Source organism: Rhincodon typus, chromosome 19 (genome assembly GCF_021869965.1).
Source record: "Rhincodon typus isolate 14 chromosome 19, sRhiTyp1.1, whole genome shotgun sequence".
NCBI lineage: Eukaryota > Metazoa > Chordata > Chondrichthyes > Orectolobiformes > Rhincodontidae > Rhincodon > Rhincodon typus.
This window is the reverse complement of record NC_063350.1, coordinates 56,090,967-56,109,327: the sequence shown is the minus strand read 5'-3', so window position 1 is coordinate 56,109,327 and position 18,361 is coordinate 56,090,967. Positions and strand designations below refer to the sequence as shown.

General features: G+C 43.1%; 1 protein-coding gene across 1 annotated transcript in view; it reads right to left on the bottom strand.

The window, feature by feature from the left end:
• Positions 1-18,361, bottom strand: part of LOC125485437 (piezo-type mechanosensitive ion channel component 2-like) — a 170,696-nt gene that overhangs the window by 26,454 nt on the left and 125,881 nt on the right. Inside the window, exons 36-38 of the mRNA XM_048608196.1 lie at positions 9,673-9,843; positions 5,148-5,420; positions 3,695-3,953 (exon numbers count right to left, since the gene is read on the bottom strand). Of these exons, the coding sequence (XP_048464153.1) occupies positions 3,695-3,953; positions 5,148-5,420; positions 9,673-9,843 (703 nt within the window). The remainder of the gene's footprint in view (positions 1-3,694; positions 3,954-5,147; positions 5,421-9,672; positions 9,844-18,361) is intronic.

Sequence of the window (18,361 nt, the reverse complement as noted above, 5' to 3'; positions counted from 1 at the left end):
AGCTCTACACCTTGTTATCTCAGATTCTCCAGCATCTGCAGTTCCTACTATCTCCAGTGGAAGAGCAGTTGGGCGGAATTAAGACGCACCTTGAACTGGTTTCTCATTGTATCAGTCAGGCCTTTTGCCTTTGGAGTATGAGTATTCAGCTGCTTGAAGCATGTAAGATCCTTGCCTGGATGGATGCGGTGAAGATGTTCCCTCTTGTGGGGAAACGTAAACTAGGGACTACTGTCTAAAAATCAGGGGTCGTTCATTTAAAACGGAAATGAGGTGAACATTTCATCTTTGAGGGTACTGAAGTCTATTCCTGAAAAGGTGATGGGAGTAGAGATTTTGAACATTTTTAAGGCACCATTAGATAGAGTCATAAGCGTTAGAGGAGCATGTGAATTTGAGGTTACAATTAAATCACCTATGATAGCATTTAAGGGGCTGAATAGCCAAATCCTGTGCCTTGGTGGTATGTTTGTGTTGTTCATTTTCATAAAATACACCAGTATGATGAATGGCATTGACACTGGGTTAGATATAGCAATAATCACATATGGATTGTGTTGGATTCTAGTCCAGTGGCATGACTATGATGCTCAGATCTGCCTAAGTGCTGTAAGATGATAGCATCACATTTGCAAGAGCCACAGAGAGAAGCAAAGATGTGACATTGCAGTGCAGTGAGAGACAATCTCCTGAAGCTGAGGCAAAATCATGTCAGCAACATGATGAGTATGTGATTATTGATACCTAACCCAGTGGGCATAGTGTTCATGTTATTCATCATATATTGGTATATTTTATGAAAATGAACAACACAAACATACCACTAAGGTGCAGGAGTTGGCCATTCAGCCCCTTGGCCTTCAATACTATCATGGTTGATTTAACTGTAACCTCAAACGTGATGCTATCATATTACAGCACTAAGGCAGATCTGAGCATCTCAATCAAGTCACTGGACTGGAATCCAGAGGACCACACCACATATTCCTGAAATACAAGTTCAAATCCCAAAAAAATGCAGCTGGGGAAGTTGAAAACCTCTGTTAATAAATAAATCTGGGATAAAACAATGACTTCTTTAATAATGGTCATGAAAGTACTTGATTTTCGTAAAAAAAAGTTTGATTCTCTAAAGTTCTTCAGGATAAGGTAGGAAATTCTTTACCTGGATTTGCCCTATATGTGACTATAGATCTACATCATTCTGGTTAACTCTTTACTGCCCTCTGAAATGGCTGAAACATTCAATTGTTTTGAATGACTACAGAATAAAGCACTGTGGGTGTCCCTACACCATGTGGCCTATGGGGTCCCAGAAGGTAGTTCACCATCACCTTTTCAAGGGGAATTAGGGATGGGTAATCAATGTTGACATCACTAGGGATGTTGACAACTCAAGAACAAATGGAGAAAAAAAGTCAAGAAACACAGATCTGAATCTTATTGGTTAAGCTGAATTCCAAATCAACTCAGATCCTCCATGTCCTGACTTCTTATAGGAATAGAAGGAAACCATCAAACTCTTCAAGTTTATTCTACCCTTCAATTTAGATCATAGTTGATCACATGCATTAACCAACCTTTGCTCCAAAACTCCTTAATACTCTCATGATATACCTAAAGGATGAAGTCAGTCATTGGAACAAGTGAAACATTGCAGAGTTTTAACTTGAACAGGTAGTTTTAAGTCAGGGAGAGTTAACAATTTATGGAATTTAAGTTGATATTGATGAGATACCAAACTGGAAAGGGTTGCAGGTTTTGTACCCATGAGAGTGCAGTGGTGAATAAGGGACAGCCATAGACAATCCTTCATGGACAATCCCACAATTCACAAGAGGACACCATGGTTGATTTGAAAAGTGATGATGTGGAATACTGACCACATTGTGGAGAAAGATGGAATCGGCAGTTTAGTGCACAATTAATAAAGGTCTTCTGTTAGGGCTTCAATAACTCTTTGTGCTGAAATTATGGTTTAAGTCCTGAGTCTCTCAATCTTCTAACAGGTTAAACATGTTCAAACTTAGAATCATAGAATCCCTACAGTGTGGAAACAGGCCCTTCAGCCCAACAAGTCCACACTGAACCTCAGAGCATCCCACCCAGACCAATCCCCCTATAACCCACCCAATCTACACCTCCCTGAACACTACGGGCACTTTAGCATGGCCAATCCACCTAACCTGCACATCTTTGGACTGTGGGAGGAAACTGCAGCACCCAGAGGAAACCCACGCAGACACAGGGAGAATGTGCAAACTCCACACAGACAGTCGCCCGAGGGTGGAATTGAACCTGGGTCCCTGGCGCTGTGAGACAGCAGTGCTAACCACTGAGCCACTGTGCCACCCCTTCTTCTGTTAAGCTCATACTTCCAATTCTTCTAATTTTGGCCTCTTATCCCCTCAATTAAAATCTGCAGCCATACCTCTTGCAGGTCTGGTTAAATTACTTTTCTGGTGCTTATTCTGTCCTTTGCAGCTGTGCCCAGTGGAGTCTATTCATATTTGTAGTTTTGGTAAGTGAGAATTCTCTTTTCACTCCCTTTCCTTCCCTGTCTCGTCTTTGTAATAGTTTCCCCCCCAAACCCCTTGGGGCCTTTGACTTTAGTTCTGGAGCCTTCAATTGCACAGCTTTCCTCTCTATGGCCTCTGCCCCTTCCCTGTGCCTATCAATCTTTCCCTAAGTCACGCTGTCCTTTCCCACACCACTCACGAGCTCGGAGGTAACAGCCTCTTTGCAAGACTGCTTTCAAGCTGCTTCTGCTCCTCCAACTACTGCAGACTGTCAAATTTCACATTTCAGCTGATGACTGCCTGTCTAGATGTCTTCTTAAAGCAGTAATGCTCTTAACGTGCTAAAGTCACTTGCTATCAAAAGTCTTTTCTTCAAGGCCAAACGGAATTCAAATCAGCACAGTTATTTTCAGATACCACCCCTGCCAGTACATTGTAATATCTGGCTACTCATGGGTTGTGGGTTAGTTTGCTACATCCTTTCTATGTTAAGTCTTGGGGCCGGTTGAATGATCAGGGATAGAGGACAGACCACTATAGAGTCTTAACAAGAAGAGGCCCTTGTCTTAGATAGCAAGGCTTTTTTTTGAATGCATTCACAGGATATGGGTGTTGCTGGCCAGGCCATTGTTCACTGCCCATCCCTAATTGGAAAAAGGGCATTTGAGAGCCAACCATATTGCTGTGGGTCTGGAGTCACATGTAGGTCAGACCAGAATTGAACAGCAGATTTCCTACCCCGAAGGACATTAGTGAGCCAGATAGGTTTTTCTAACAAATGACAGTGGTTTCATGGTCATCAGTAGATTCTTAACTCTGATACTTTTAATTGAATGCAAATTCCACCATCTGCTGTGGTGGGATTCGAATCCAGGTCCTCAGAACATCAGCATTAGTACAAGCCCATTGCCTCCTCTCAGGTGCAGTATATTTAATGGTAACAAAGGCTACAATTAACAAGACCTAGTTAGGCACAATGAGAAATATCAAAGACAAAGTATGTGACTTGTGACTCCATTGGGACCTCATACAGGACTAACTTATACCATCCAAGGACTGGAGTTTTATGACTTCAACATCAACCCTTTCAGAATCATGACCTCATTCAACAAGAACTGCTCAATGTTTCAAGGATTTTATATCCCTTGGCTGCGAGTCAATTTTCCTGATCCTACCTCGGTGTACAGGATAGCCAACATCCAGAACCGCTTCTTGGGTCTAGGCACTGACAGCATTGCCCAGAGGAAGACAAGGATGGGTAGGACCATGGTGAGCACTGAGGCTGAGACCATGTGGTTGAGGATCATTACAAAGTAGCACAACATGTCAGACTGGGACACCATGGTATTATACAAGGCAAACAGCAGCTTCAGGAGATGAGGCAAACTACGGTAGAATTTGTCCGACTCTTCCAGTTCAACATCATGGAACACCCTGAAACAAGATAGGAATCTAGTTTAACTACTAAAGATTGTCGTCTTACCAACTTGGTGATGAGTGAAATACTGACCATCAATTTTGCTGTAATAAAACTTTATTTGTACATTCATCGATATAATGACCTATATTATACTGTTATAACAGGCACCCAATAGTCTTCAAGTGTGGTAGTGTTGACCATTAGGGTGTAGAATATAGAAAGAAGGAAGATACAGCTTTAAAATAACTATACTATTTTTATTTTTATATTTTTATTACTAATCCCTCTTAACATTTATAATGCAAGCTGTTGTTGAAAAGTTGCTATGTTGTAAATGCATCCTCATGCCAATGGCTGCAATATTGAGAGAGTGTGGATTGTGTAAATGGAGCCTGCAGTTACTGAAGCTTGGCAATTAACTGTCAGTCATCTCTAATTGGTGCATTCTTCATGGCAACGCCTCTACCAATTACAATCCACTTTTCAGAACTCTCGTCTTATACGACGGTAAACTTTTTCCTTTCACGCTGGTATTCTTGCAAATGTCCTCAGGAGTGCAAAACTAAGATCTTCAACAAAAATTGCAGCAATACCCCATTTCTGACCTACCAACTGCCTATTTCACAGGAAATTAAAGACTTAATGACACAAAGAGTTCAACAATCAGTCCAATTCATAATTTCACTTGAAGAAAGGCAAATCTGCCAAGGAAGATTATAAAACCCCTTTTAAATCCACAGAAAGTACCAAAGCACCTTGCTGACAATGAATTAGTGCAGAGTAACTGCCACTCAAGTTACATTGGAAAAATACTAAAATGTCAGCAAATGGCATCCTAGAACTGTCCACTTTACCATGTCACTCATCTGCCCCTTCCTCTTTCTCTTCTATATCCTCCCAACCCTGTTCCCTTCATTTTACCAATTCCTACAAGCATCTTCCGGCTTTTCATTTACCTCCTCTTCCCAATCCTCCAACATTACATTCCTCCCCTTTCCCATCCTCTGCACTCTTTCTTTTCCCCTTTTTTCTACCATTTCTTTTTCTCAACCCGCCTATAACCCATCTCTCCCGTCCCTATAACCTTTCATTCACAGGGGCCCATTGTCCCTATGTCCTGTAACTCCACGTTTGCCGACAGTCCCCATGGGAAATGCTAAGTAAGTTTATAATTTGTAATCGATAATGACAGAAAGAGGGCTTCTCACTTGTTCAGAAGTAGATCACTTGCTGTTAGGAGATGAGTCTCACAGCTAAGAGGAGGTTGATAGTCCATCTTTGACACCTCCTTATCTGATTCCACAGACACGTTCTCCTCAGAGAGGTCAAGATATTCATAGCTGTTTGCTACTGCATTGTAGGATGGTGGGTGGTAAAATTGTGGAGTTATAATGTCTTTAGCGACCTCTTCATCTGCCTCTTCCTCAATGGTTTCTGTTGTTCCCTGCCAGGTACTTGATCTGGCACACTGGACCAATGTACTAGAATAAAAAAAAAAAGATTTTTACGAAAGTCAGGGAAAATCAACAAACAAACCTTGCAAGGTTAAATGAACCCAAAGAGGCAAGAAAGAGAATTAGCAGTCAATGAGACCCCTGATTTTAGCTGTGGCTCATTGGTAGCCCATCTGCCTCAGGGTCAGAAGGCGGTGGGTTCAGATCTCAGTCCAGACTGACTCACAATACTGGGAAGTATCAGCTTTAAGATCAGATGCTAAACCAAGTGCCACTAACCTGTTATCCTCAGTGAAAGTAGCAGATTCCACGGTATTATTCAAACAGTAGTGAGGGAACTTACTGGTCGGGTCTGCTTTTATCTCTAAAGTAACATCTAAAACAGATTATCCAGTCACATATTACCTTGCTGCCTGTGGAACTTGTGGTTCATAAATTGACAGCCACGTTTCCTACAGTGCAATGCTGACTACACATCAAAAGTCCTTCATTGGGGTAAAGAGCTTTAGAAGATCCTGCGTTAGTGAAAGGCATTATCAAAAAGCAAATATTTTCTCATTTCTTTGCGGACATGAACTAGAAAGTGAAGTGGAATGATGAGGATGAGAACACAAATTGGAGAGAAACAGCCAGTCTTTGAGAACTTAGAGATCTGCAAATATTTATTACTGTTGAGGATGCAAGGATAAATGAAACTAACGTGGTTGCAGGTTAAGACCGTCTCAAGGATACTCTAAGTACTTTAAATTGTATATTCATTTCATCTTCCTTTTGCACTGGACACTAAGCTTGTAACCGTAACTAACATTGTAGTTTGAGAGTATGCGTGCCTGAGAATTTCTCTGAGGGCTTGCCAGTAATAAAATTGCTCTTTCTTTCACTCAAGAAACTCTTGCAATTGGCCCCTCACAGATATGGTAGACATTGGGTAACTATACTTTTCTTTCAGAGAGGAATAGCCTTTTGTTAAAAAGAACATACAATTTTTGTTGTGGCCGACTGAGGAATTCAGAAAGAGGGGAGCAGACTCAGCACCTCCGCACCTAGTCTTAATATCATTCCTCCTAAGTCACGAATAGATCCTATTTCCCCTAGAGTCTGTGTTTCTCAATGGAACATATTATCATTGAGAACTCTGAATTGTTTCTTTGCTAAATATATTTTCTTCCCAAGAAATCTCACATCTTTGAGCAATTATATTTTAATACCTTATACTGTTTTAAAATGTAGAGAGAGAATGAGCACTTTGCCTCTTGTATGTAATACATCCTCTAGAATGGTCATCAGTGTTTGCATTACGGCTACTTTGGAATGGTACCAATAAACTGCAATCTATAACAACTTTCCACCCAGCTTTACAAAGTAAAAATAAAACAAAGAACTGCGGATGTTGGAAATCTAAAACAAAAACAGAAATTGCTGGAGAAACTCAGCAGGTCTGGCAGCATCGGTGGGGAGAAAGTGGAGTTAATGTTTCGAATTTAGGGACCCTACTTCAGAACTGATAGCAGCTAGGAAAAGATGGTACTTATACTGATGATGGGGTAATGAGTAGAGGATGGGTAGAAATAGAACCTAGAGAGAGGGAGAATGACAGTTAAGCAGACAAAGGCATGGATGGTCGGGGGCAAAGGAAGATAGAAGAGCTAATAATGCAGACGAGTATGCGAAAATGGGTTGGCTGTGCTGAAAGCAGCCCACATCACATGGGGTGTGGTGAGGCAAGTAAAGGATATAGAAAGAAGTGTTCAGGTTCTAAAATTATTGAACTGGATATTGAGTCCTGCCGGCCGCAGGGTCCCCAAGTGGAAAATGAAGTGCTGTTCTTCCAGTTTTGCTGGAGCACTGCAACAAGCCTGAGACAGAGATGTTGGGCAGGGAACACAGCAGTTTGTTGATGTGGCAGGCAACAGGAAGCTCAGGGTCAATTTATGGACAGAATGTAGGTGTCCTGCGAAGCAACTGCCCAGTCTGCATTTCATCTCCCACTGTAGAGGAGACTACATTGTGAGCAGTGAATGCAGGAGACTAGATTGAGTGAAGTGCAGGTAAATTGTTGCTTCACCTGGAAGGTTTGTCTGGGACTTTGGATAGTTGGTTGGGGGGGTGGAATAAAAAGGCAAGTGTTGCATCTTCTGTTGTTGCAGGGAAGGTGTAGTGAGGGTGTGGGGAGATGCTGGGGGTGAAGGAGGAGTGGACCAGGGTGTTCGGGATTGAACGGTTCCTGCAGAAGGCCGTCAAGGGAGGGGCGGGGTATGTGTGCCTGGTGGTGGCATCTCACTGGAGGAAGTGGAAATGGCAGCTAATGATCCTCTGGCTGTGGATGCTGGTGGGATGGTGGTTGAGGACAAGGGGAACCCTATTGCTGTTGTGGGAGGCGAGAGAGTGCAGGACATGGGTCAGACACAGCTGAAGGCCCTGCCAACAACGGTCTGAGGAATCCTTGGTTGAGGAAAAAGGCGAACAGGAGGCCTCCCTGCAGAAAATGGCATCATCAGAATAGACATGACCAAGAAAGTGGGAGAATGGAATGGAGTTCTTACAGAAAATAGGATGTATAGTCGAAAGACTCTGTGGGAATCAGTGGGTTTATACTGGATATTGGTGGCCAGCCAATCCTCACAAACTGAAACAGAAATGTTGAGGAAGGGAAGGGAGGAGTCAGAGATGGACCAGGTGAAGGTGAAAGTGGGGTGGAAATTGGAAGCAAAACAGATAAACTTTTTCAATTCCAGATGAGATAGGGAAGGAGCACCGATGATGCCATCGATATACCAGAGAAGGTTTGCGGGCGGGGACCAGAGTAGGACAGGAACAAGGAATGTTCCACATACCCCACAAAGAAAGAGGCATAACTGCGGGTACCAAGGGCCACATCTTTGACCTGAAGAAAGTGAGAGGAGATAAAGGAGAAGTTGTTCAGGGTGAGGATGAGTTCAGCCAGGCTGAGACTAGAGGTGGAAGGAGACGGTTCAGGCCTTTTTTACCATGAAGAAGCAGAGAGCCCCGAGACTATCCTTATGGGAGACAGATGTGTAAAGGGATTGCATGTCCATGGTAAAGAGGAAGTGGATGGAGCCCACAAACTGGAAATTCTGAAACTGGCTTAAAGCATCTGAAGAATGTAAGTAGGAAAGGACTGGACAAGGGAAGAGAAAATTGAGTTCAGATATGAAGAAATAAGTTCTGTGGAGCAGAAACAGGCTGAAACAATGGGTCTGGCTGGGCGGTCCTGTTTGTGGATTTTGGTAAGGATTCGGAAGCAGGCTGTATAGAGTTGTGGGATGATGAGGTGAGAAGCTGTGTGGAGGGGAAAAGATAAGACAAGATGAGGTTGTTGATGGTTGTGGAGACAATAGCTTGATGTTTGATGGTTGGCTCATGGTCAAGGGAGATTGGAGGAGGTATCTGAGAGCTGGCTCTCAGACTCCACAACGTAGGGGTCAGTCTGCCAGACAACAACAGCACCACCCTTGTCAGCAGGTTTAATTACAAAGTCAGGGTGGGATCTGAGGGCATAGAGTGTGGTCAGTTCCTGGGAGGATAGATTGGAATGGGTCGGTGTGGTGAGATGGGGAGGGGGATAGCAGTTAGAGAAATCAAGGTGACCAATGTCACATCTCGAGTTCTCAGTGAACAGGTTGACTGCAGGTAAGAGGCCAGAGGGAGGGGTCCAGGTGGAGGGAGAGCGTTCGGGCTGGGCAAAGGAGTCTGTGGAATGGGAGAGGACTCTTATGGACATGGAGGCAAAGGTGACGGAAGAAGAGTTGAACGTCATGTTGTACCCGAAATTCATTGAGGTGGGGGCGCAGAGGGATAAAACTGAGACCTTTACTGAGTACAGAACATTCAGCATTGGACAGTGGAAGGTGAGCAGGGATAGTAAATACTTTCCAGGAGAGGAAATGGAGTCAGGGCAGGGAGGGGAGGAAAGTTTCAGAAGGGTGTGGGTATCTCTGAGCTGTTGCAGCTTGCGTTCCTTAACGCCTGGAAGAAAGAGAAAAAGTTTCTTGTCAGAATGTTGAACAAGCTGAAGAATGAAATGGAACTGGGGGCAGGACAGGTCTGAGATAGTGTGAAATGGTGCTGATGGGCAGATAGTCATATGGTGCATTTGGTGGCACGTGGGTCTCAGGATACAGATTTATAATGGACTGTTAAAAAGGATCCAGGGAATAAAACTAGATGCACCAGTAGCTGGTCAGGCACTATCGACAACTCGAACCCTTCTGAGCTAAGAGAGGTGAGTCAGTTTTGACAGGAGAACTGTGTGTTATACCTTGGAGGCTCATAGTCCAGTGAGGAGGGGATGTCAATGTTGAGCATCTTCTGCAGTCTCCACCGAATGCGATTACTGGGCTTTGGGACCACGGAGACTGGCTCCTCAACATCATCAGCACAGTCACTGGCTGTCGGCTTCAAGGACACTACAGTGACTTCGGTGTTGCAACTGAGGAAGCACAAAGTGAACAATTAAGATAGCAGCCACATCCTCCTGTAGGTAATGAATTACACAGCACAGTGGTGTTGGGGGCACACTAGGTGCTTGGCAAAGCTGAGGCTGCAGGGTGCCAGAGTGGCATTAACCATCTACACTCTCTGATAGCAATTAAGGGAGCTTATGCCTTATCCATTTGCACCTTTCAGATATACAGGAACAAAGCAACAGGAAGAGGCCTTTAAGCCAAATCCACATCCAACGAGTCAATCAGCAACCTAATTCCATGTCAAAAATCAGTCAGTCAGTCTAACCTACAGTTTAGGACCCACTGCTCTAAAGATCATCCTTCTTTTAGCTTTTTTGATTCCTTTCAGTGCCTGGTCAGGACATATTCATGGTCAGTGTACATGGACACCAAAGTCTTTTTGGGCCTCCACTATGTCTAGCTTTTTGCTATTTTACAATGCTCCGTTTTATCCTTCTGTTGTATACTTGTGTTGTGTTTCTTAACACAGTATTTTCACTCTCAAAGAACTGATAAGCAGCATTGGTTCAATTGACTTGAAAATCTCAAACAGGTTCATTTCCCAAACAAACTGATAAATTGCAGATACAGAGCAACTGGTGTAGACATTCTTTGTCTGGCATGTGGCTGTCTGGGGACCTTGTGGTTCCTGGTCATGTGGGGTCATTGGCTCATTAGAACATGCAGCTCTTAAAGCTGTGACACAACATGCTCTTTATTGCCCTAAATAAAATGACATGCACTAGGAGTGAAAATACATATAGATTGTTGTAAAACCATTTACATAGGAATATCAATTGTAAACATTATGAGGTTAAGAGTCCACGAATCTGAAGAATGTATGGGTGACTTGACATTCCTTTTGGCTTGAGTGATGGTCTAACCTTCTGCAGATCTAAAGCTCAAGCTTGGCTGTTGTTGACTTGTATGGATGCTGGTCTCATGCATGTTGTCCTGATGGTCTCCCATGTTTTCAGTATCTGAGGGTATCTTTAGGAAAGTTCTGTGCAATGTTGGGAATCCTGTAAAGTTCCTAATTTGGGTTCTGCTCCTCCTCAATGTGTTCCACTCGATATTCCGACTTTGTATGATGGAAGCTCATTGTACACACTGGGCAGCTCTGTGGTTAACCAGGTTCCTTGGGTAGAATGTGTGACTCTGATCTTTTGTCCTACGCACTGATTTGACAGTCCCATGCCTGTATCATCTTTGTTCTCCTGGTTTTACGAGAGGTTTGCCCTGTATCTCTGAGACTTTGAACAGATTATAGCTTGGCAGTGTTGTCCTAACATAGCCTCTAAATATAATGGTGATGGTAAGCCCATATCTGGGGTAAAGTTTGTAGCTGTAGCATAGCAATGTGGAGATTGTGTTTAATCGCCCTCTACTCTGTCATTAATGCTGTCATGATGCAACACATTCATTTGGTGAGACTGTTAGATTTGGCACAATGTGGTCAGGTTGTTAATGGTGTCATGCCCTAGTTGGCACACATCCCCCTTCCTGTATGTTGTGGCCCATTGTCAGACTCAACTTCAACAGATACATTCACTGTGTCTGCCATGGATACACTTAAAGCATTTTTTAATGGTTTGATAATTGGAAATTTGGAGAATTGTCATTGACTAGAAGAAAATCATCAGGTATGGTCAATAAATCTGTAGTGATGTTGAATCAAGACTGGTGGAACCTTGTGAGGGTGTAGCGGTTCCTTGTACACCTCACTCACTGTCTACTTGATTCTATTATTACTCCCTGGGCAATACACAGGCAGGCATCCTGTGCCAGGCATCCCTGCTCACTCTGTGCCTACATGTCCCTGATGTAGCTGTAACAATATGTCCTGGCAAAGAACTTTGGTTACAATCACATTTCCTTTAAAGATTACACATCTTCACTCACCAAGTTCATTGCTTTCTGGCCAAGAATATCCGACAGTGGCTCACACATCTTGTATCCTGTTAAGTTACCTCCTTTCACAACACCCCAAAATACTGCCATTTATGAATTATTAGCTGTTTGTTGTTGAAGCTGGTTGCACTTATGATAACTAAAATTAATCAAATTGAGCAAAGCATTTCAAGGTCCACACTGTCTATTTGTAAATCTAGTAGACTTTTTGATTACAATATAAATATAGATGGGTTTTGGTTTCAGTTCTGCGAAGGGAACATTTTTTTTTCCTAAGAGGTCAACATGTCTTTTGGAAAATTAACCTGAATATATTATGTCAATTATAGCATGTGACTTTCTAAGTACCTAGCCAGATACCTGTGATGTTAACTGATGAAGAGTTTCCACTGCTGAATTTGTGACATATATGTTTGTGGGATCTCCAGGTTGAGAGAGTTTGGAGATGCTTCCTGGATATCAGAACTAGAAAGAAGTCTTAAAACTGTTTCAGTAACCCAAGGAGGAGAAGTGGAAACAGTCAGTTAAGAAATTAACAGTTCCAATTGGAGTAATAGTTCTCTGGAGTTCATAGAATCATACATTACAGAAGAGACCCTTCAGCCCATCAAATCTGTTTTGCCAAAAATATTCTACTATCCATATTAGGTGGGAACACGACATTTCAAGTGCTCGTCCAAGTTCTTTTTGAAGGTCGTGAGGGCTCCTGCCTCAACTACTTCCCAGGCAGTGCTTTCCAGACCTTCACCACCCTATGGGTGCAAAATATCTTTCCTCAAATCCTCTCTAAACTTCCTGTTTTTCGCTTCAAAATTATTCCCCTCGTGTTTGACCCTTCAAGTAAGGGGAACAACTGCTTTGCATCCACCTGTCTATGCCCCTCATAATCTTACATACCTCTATCAGGTCCCCTCAACCTCTCTGCTCTAAAGAAAACAACCCGAACTTATCTAGCCTTGCATCATCGCTGGAATGCGCCACCCCAGGCAACATCCTGGTGAATCTCCTCTGCACCCCTTCCTGTACAATCGCATCCTTCCTATAAATGTGGTGACCAGAATTGTACATAGTACTCTAGCTGTGGCCTAACCAAAGTCCTGTATGGTTGCAAACTCTTTGATCTTATAATCTATGCCTCAACGGATGAAGGAAAAAAAAAGTCCAATATGCCTTTTTAACCACCCTAATAACCTGCCTAGCTACCTTCAGGGATCTGCGGACAAACAACCCACGATCCCACTGTTTTTCTAAGCTTCCTAATGTATTCTATTCATTGAGTATTCCCTTGCCTTGTTATATCTTCCAAAGTGTATCACCTCACACTTATCAGGTTAAATTCCATCTGCCCAATCTGTTTATATCCTCCTGTAACCTAAAGCCTTTTTTATCGCTGTTAACCTCCAGCTCAATCTTTGTGACAATCACAAATTTACTTATCATCCCTCACACATTCATCTACATAATTTGTAAATATCACAAACAATGAGGGACCCAGCACTGTACACCAGTGCACACAGGGCTCCAGTCACACATACAGCATTCTACCACCATCCTCTGTCTCCAGTCACTAAGCCAGTTTTGGATCTCCTGGATACCCTGGATCCCACGAGCTTTTACTTTCTTTATCAATTTCCCACGTGGGACCTTGTCAAAAGCCTTCCTGAAACCCATTATTCATCATTTGGTCACTTCCTTGAAAAATTCAATCAAATTCATTAGTCATGACCTCCCTCTGACAAAGTCTTGCTGACTATCCCTGTTCAAAACTTGCCTCTCTAAATGGAGAGTCATTTTCTCTTCCACTATTTTCTCCAATCGTTTCGCTACCACTGGTCTGTAATTCCCGGGTTTATCTTTCCCACGCTTCTTGAAAAGTGGAACCATATTAGCAGTCCTCCAGTCTTCTGGCACTTCGCCTGTGGCCAGAGAGAAATTAAAAATCTGGGTTTAGAGCCCCTGTGATTTCCTCCCACCTCTTCCACAGCAGCATGGGGATGTGTCCACTTTTAAACCCAACAGGAGATAGCTGGGAAAGGGTTTGATTGATTTATTTTTCTGTTTATGTTAAGATATTTTCAAAACTGACTTACCTATCCATATACAAGTAGTATTTTTTATCCTTTTGTGTAATAAAATTGTATTCTTGTGTTAGAAGAACATTGTCAGCCTCGTGTGAATATATTCAGTGACTAACCATCACAGTGAACAACTATAAGAATCAAACTTATGATCTATCAAGCCGCTTTCATTCTGGGATCTGCCTTGTTCAGTATGACCTGTCAGCTGGAATCAGAACAGTTGCTAATGTAGTTTCATCTTACTCGAAAACCACAGACAAACTTGTTATTTGCAATTACAAAGCAACATACGCACACATCCTCCAGCTAGCATACTGCACTGTCCCCGACTGCTGCTAATGTGGTATTTTTCTGGCCCTTGGCACATTCACATACTCAGCTCTTAAAGTAGTAACGTAACACCATTTTTCACTCTACTGTCAGTAGCCTTTCGTATGCCTACAGTTTTGTCCATTCACTAAATCTATCAATATCACTTAATAACATTATACTTCCATCTATACTTCTAAAAAAATAAACACCTATGGCATGTTCCATCATTGAAGTCATTAGTAAAAGCAGTGAGAACCCAAAACAGATGCTTGAGGGATACCACTAGTCACATCTTATCAATTAGAGTCCCTGCCAATTTTTCCTCCTCTCCTGTGTACTATTACTGTGCCAATTTCCTAACCAGATCAGTAAGTTGTCTTTAGTTCCATGAGCTTCACTGTTAGTTCACAGTCTAATATGGGAAAATTCATTGAATTACTTTTGCACGCCATGTAAATGATATCCAAAGACGTTACCCTGCCCACTTCTTTATTCACCTCTGTAAAATATTAAGTAAGGTTCATCAGGCACAACCTGCCCTTTACAAAGTGATGTTGGCTCTCTCTAAATCAGCTGAAGATGTTAGCAGTTCAGTCTCTCTCTGTCCTTAAATGAGAGATGCTCAGAAGTTGGCATCAGCAGATGTTGGTGCTTTAGTTTTTGTCTATCATCTTCCGTGGACAGTGGATTGACATGAGCAGTTATCCAATCTAAATCTCCCAAGTTGAGAGAATTCTGGAAGAACTAATACAAACAGGTTTAAAAAAATCCAGTTATAAAGTCATAGAGTCATACAGCATGGAAACAGACCCTTTGATCCAACTAGTCTAAGCCAAACATGTTCCCAAACTAAACTAGTCTCACTGTTTGGCCCATATTCCTCTAAACCTTTCCTATTCATGAACTTATCCAGATATCTTTTAAACAGTGTAACTGTATCCACCTCCACCACTTTCTCTGGCAGTTCATTCCACACATGAACCACTCTCGGTGTTAAAAAAGTTGCCTCTCATGACCTTTTTAAATCTTTCTCCTCTCATCTTAAAAATATACCCCATAATCTTGAAACATAATCTTAGATACCTGAAAAACTGGGTCAGAAGATGCTTATTACACGAACGACACCAGCAAGGGGCAGCACGGTGGCTCAGTGGTTAGCCCTGCTGCCTCACAGCGCCAGGGACCTGGGTTCGATTCCACCCTCGGGCATCTGTCTGTGTGGAGTTTGCACATTCTCCCCGTGTCTGAATGGGTTTCCTCCCACAGTCCAAAGATGTGCAGGCTAAGTGGATTGGTCATGGTAAATTGCCCATAGTGTTCAGGGATTTGTAGATTAGGTGGGTTATAGGGGGATGGGTTTGGGTGGGTACTCTGAGGGTTGGTGTGGACTTGTTGGGCCGAAGGGCCTGTTTCCACACTGTAGGGATCCTATGATGATACTTCACGCCCCAACACACTCATCATGCTACCTTACATCAGGAACACATCTGAACTGACCACAAGACTCCTACGAACACTGTGCATCAGAATAGCACACAAACCTACAACAACTGCTCGCCTGAACTAAAGACCCACTACCCACTATGGGCAGGACCAATGTCATATACAAGATTCCCTGAAAATACTGTGACAAACGCTACCTTGGACAAACAGGAAGGAAATTAACAACAAGAGTACACAAACATCAATTGGTTACAAAAAGACATGACCAATACTCACTCATCTCTGTCCACATGGATAAGGAGAACCACCAAATTCGATTGGGACAACACCAAGATCCTGGGACAGGTGAAGCAGAGACAAGCATGGGAATTCCTAGAAGTCTGGTACTCCACTAAGAAAGTCATCAATAAACACAGAGCTGGAACCCATATACGCTCCATTGCAAAGGAAAACTGGAAGTGAGGTAATCCAGCTCAACGGACACCAGAGTTTAAGTAACAGGCGGGAAAACACAATAGCACTTCATCAGAGGCTGCACTGATGACGTTACCCAGCACGGTAACGAAACGCCTGTGGAACAACGAACCAGCTCGGCAAGCCAACCAACCACAACATTCACAACCTGAGCTACAAATCTACTCTAAAACCTTAGTGACCTTTCAGGCGAAGCACACTCAAATTGGCACGAAAATGGAAGAACTACGCCAAACGACAGAGCGCTATCCACGAACAACTCTACTTCCTACATGGATGCCTCAGGAGCCAGGTATTACCACACAGTGTGAGATACAAACCCCGCCATCAACAACCCACAAGCCCGAAAAACAGCAGAATACAACGGCTGCAGGATGGTTAAGGTAATGACCCATGATGCTACAACCGGCTTCATAGATATGATAGAGAAATTATACGCCAAAAAAACTTTATTCCTGGAAGCTACCAACCAAGACTGGACAACAGACCTGGAACGAGCCATCAACATCAGTAAACAGACCACAAGAGCCAGGAAAAGACAGACCCTTCAGGAAAATCTAGCCAAACTAACCCACCAAAACGATAATAACAGAGCAGACACCTGGATAAGAAACTTCTCAGACAGGAAACTGACAGACACAGAGAAAGCTGTTCTCATGTGCGGACTCAACTACAACTACAGAGATGCCAACAAAACAGAATTCCTTGCCACACTGGAAGCCACGCTGAGGACCAACAGCATCAATGAAGAAACACAACAAACCATAAGACAGACAGTGATTCCGACACTGACCAGAAAAATCGAACTCAACACATCGGAAAGGAAAGGCCTAAAAGGACTGAAAAAGGACAAGAACATCACAATACTACCTGCAGATAAATGGTGCATGACAGTAATACTAAATAAATGGGACTACCTCTCCCAGGCACATGCACTACTAGCCGACGAGAACACATACTGGAAAGTGCAGACAGACCCATCACCACAACTAGGCAACAAGATTCTCAACATGCTAAAGAGACTCAAACAGACCGGACAAATCAACAAAACAGACTTACCATGAGTGAAACCTGAAGGTACTAACACATCCCGATTCTACGGCTTCCCGAAGGTACACAAACAAGAAGTACCCCTCAGACCCATAGTCTCCCTGCCAAACACACCATCACGCAGATTGGCCAAGGAGCTACAAAGGAAACTAAAGCACCTCGTCAACAAGTCACCCCGCTCAATCCACCCAACCCAGGAGTTCCTCAATTTCATCAAGGACATAAGAATAGATGACGACGAGAGACCATGTATCGTTTGACGTTACTGCCCTATTCACATCAATAGACATACCACTAGCAACAGAAACACTGACGACACTACTAAAACCTAGTGACACCATCTCCACAGACAACATGCTGAAGCTACCGGACCTATGCCTCACCACCCACTTCACCTTTAACGGCCAAATATATGAACAGATCAACGGGACACCCATGGAATCACCTATCTCTCGACTAATAGCTGAAGCGGTGATGCAGAGACTTGAAAGTACAGTCCTTCCACTAATCCAACCAAAACTATGGATATGCTACGCGGATGACACCTTCGTCATTATTAAACGGACCAAACTAGAGGAGACAACGAACTAATAAACGACACCCTCACTGGGATCAGATTCACCAGAGAAGAGGAGAAGAACAAACAGCTCCCGTTCCTAGACATCATGGTGGAACGCAGGACCAGTGGGGAATTCCTAACAAAGGTAAACAGGAAAGCCACATACACTGACCAACTACTGAAGTTCAACAGTAACCACCCTAACACACACAACGAAGCTGCGTGCGAACGTTATTTAAACGGGCAACACCACACTGCAGTAGCACAGAGCTATGCTGAGAAGAAGAAGAATGTCTCTTCCAGGTATTCAAGGACAATGGATACCTGAAAAACTGGGTCAGAAGATGCCTATTACAGCAATGACACCAGGAAGATAGTACGTGCCCCGACACACTCGTCACACTACCCTACATCAGGAACACATCTGAACTGACCACAAGACTTCTACGATCACTGGGCATCAGAGTAGCACACAAACCCACATCAACCCTACGACAACTGCTCACCCGAACCAAAGACCACTATGGAGTACCCACTATGGACAGGACCGATGTTATATACAAGATTCCCTGAAAATACTGTGACAAATATTACATTGGACAGACAGGAAGGAAATTAACAACAAGAGTACACGAACATCAAGTGGTTACAAAAAGACATGACCAGTACTCACTC